We start from the raw sequence: 2,528 nt of genomic DNA, 5'->3' as shown, positions 1-2,528 counted from the left end.
CCGCCGCCGCCGCCGCCGCCGCCGCTCGGGGCAAGTGTAGGTCACACGCCCCTCACGGACAAGTTCCCGAACCTCAGGAGCCAAACGGGGAGGCGGGCCGGGGTGTGAGGGAGCGCTGCAGGTCCTCCAACAAACCCGCACACCGGCACCACCACCGCAGGAAGCACAACCGGGAGGACCGTCCACCGCCGGCGGCGCCTGAACCCGAGCACCCCCGCCGCTGCCACACGCACTCCCGCCCGGTCCCCAGGGTGCCCTCCCTGTCGGACAGCACCGACGACCGGGCTCCTCTGTGCGAGCCGAGGGAGCTGAAAGGGGCCAGCAGTCCGTCCCCGTCCTCCTGCTCCCTGGTCCCGCTGTCCAGCAGGTCCTCCCGCCGCTCCCGGAGGTCCAGCGCCGCTTCTTCTGCATCCGACATCAATTTACGCACCATCCTCAACTCCCTGTTCGGACAGGTGAGGCCCTGCAGGGGAAAGATTACACATTTATTACACATTTATTACACATTAAAGCTCACAAAATGTAATTTATTACCCACAACTCTTTTTATTATTCTCTGCCAACAGTAATTAGTTACATTACTTTTCTGCTACTCCACACAAAAGTTGAAAAATCTCCCCAAAATTCAGACTAATGATGATTAAAATCAAAGTAATGAGATTACTTACAGCTGCTGAATATAATCATTGAGATACTGGACAAAATATTGAGTTTTCTATGTAACAAACATCACATCTACACTTTGAACATCATTTAAAATTGATGCTGTAATTGGGAATATGATGATTTGTAAACAATAAAATCTTAAGAATTATAAAATCACATAAAGTCAACATAAAGAAAATAAGTAAATGGAACAAAACTGGAATTTTATCACTAATTCTTTAATATTTGAGTCATTATTTTAAGTAATTATGTTCTTTTCTCTCCAGTTTTGTTTGTTAAAATCAAAATAATGTGAATATTTCCAAACTAATGATTGATTGATATTGGAAGTAACATTATTACTGTGATATAATGAGTTACTGCCCGACACTGATTAGCAGAGCCTCTATATGGACGACATTAACAGGAGGTTTCTGATGAACTTTAATGGACGCTGGAATGATTTTAGGTCATTTTATGTCAATAACAGCTCAACTTTACACCTGATTCATGATGATAAAGATACAGAAATGGCAGTGTATTGTCAATATTTTGTTTCTAGGAGAGCTCATAAGGGCGGATCTAGTGGATGTTTGGTGTCAAATAAACTTTAGATTCAAATAAAACAGACATTTACTTAGAAAAATGGCTGAAGATTTCAAAATAAAACAAGTTATAGAATCATAAAAATGCTTGTGAGATCAAATATCTTCATTTTTTGTGTGTGTGATCGGTGTTTGAGCTAAGCTTCCCTGCTGGCTGCAGATCCTCTGTGATCCTACTGAAGCACTAATATATAAACCTCTGGCTCCACTGATCACTTTGACGTCTCTTGATGACGTTTTGTTTAATAAATGAACGTTGAGGTGATGTTTGCTCATCGCCCCGCTGACGTCCTGTTTCACAGTCAGTACACGGGTTGTTAATGCGCTCTGTGCTGCAGCCTGCGGGCGTTTCTGGACGGGCTGTCGAGGGAAAACGCTTCCTCTACACGTTCTTATGTAAGTTGTAAATACAGCTCTCCCCTCCTACAGACCTTCTCAATCACCTCCTTTCTTATTGAAGTGCTGCGGCAGATAAAATGTTCCACTACACAGAGAGAGAGAGAGAGAGAGAGAGGTGGAAATATCTCTGATGTGCAAATATAAAGATGTGTTTATATATATTCATTATTCACTCGGTTGTTTGATGTTTCTCAGCTTCTATTTTAAGCTTTTGGATCTTATCAGGGACCAGTTTTAGATCACAAATCCTCACAAAGCTCACGCACACGGCTGCTGATAACATGCCTTCCCATGTACGGCCTTCAATCCCGAATCAGGAGGTGATTTTTACGTACGTTTTCTCAAGTAGGAAGTCATAAAATAGGCTCAGTATCGCCCATTGTGGCGTGTACTCATAGTATGAAAGGCTTATTCTACAAATAACCTGTGAGTCAGTCCGCGAGCAGCTCTGTGAAAACATTAGCGTGGCCTGAAAGAAGGTCTTTGATGAGACAGCTGGATGGAAGAATACGCTCAGTGCCTTTGGAACAATATATTGTGAGTGAATCTGGAAACACCTGAGACACTAAGATGAGGTGGTGAAGCAGCGTTGGATCATGGGAGTTGTTTTCTTTGAGGGCCGAATTATCCACAGAGGTCTCCTCCTCTTCAAAACAAACAGACCTGCTGATTAAAATCAATAAAAACACTGAATAAAGCAGTTCCACCTTAAAAATCACAGTTTTTCTTATGCAGTTTGGCAGACAAAGGACGTCTGCTAACGTTAGCTGAGCTTGTTTCTCTGATAACTTAAGATCCAGACATCTAATAATTAAAATCCTCATCTTGTTAAAATGTATTGTTAAAAATGACAAAGATCTAAAAAGTGTATCATAAAAA

General features: G+C 42.7%; 1 protein-coding gene across 1 annotated transcript in view; it reads left to right on the top strand.

Annotated features, from left to right (window-relative positions):
* Nucleotides 1–2: 2 nt before the first annotated feature.
* Nucleotides 3–2,528, top strand: part of LOC118325475 — a gene marked incomplete at its 5' end in the record, with an annotated part of 2,818 nt that continues 292 nt past the window's right edge. Inside the window, 2 exons of the mRNA XM_035658184.1 lie at nucleotides 3–455; nucleotides 1,589–1,646. Of these exons, the coding sequence (XP_035514077.1) occupies nucleotides 3–455; nucleotides 1,589–1,646 (511 nt within the window). The remainder of the gene's footprint in view (nucleotides 456–1,588; nucleotides 1,647–2,528) is intronic.

This window comes from Morone saxatilis, unplaced genomic scaffold (genome assembly GCF_004916995.1).
Source record: "Morone saxatilis isolate NCDOM2014 unplaced genomic scaffold, NCSU_SB_2.0 Contig16, whole genome shotgun sequence".
NCBI lineage: Eukaryota > Metazoa > Chordata > Actinopteri > Moronidae > Morone > Morone saxatilis.
Note: the sequence above shows the minus strand (reverse complement) of the source record. Positions and strands in the feature narration are given on the sequence as shown.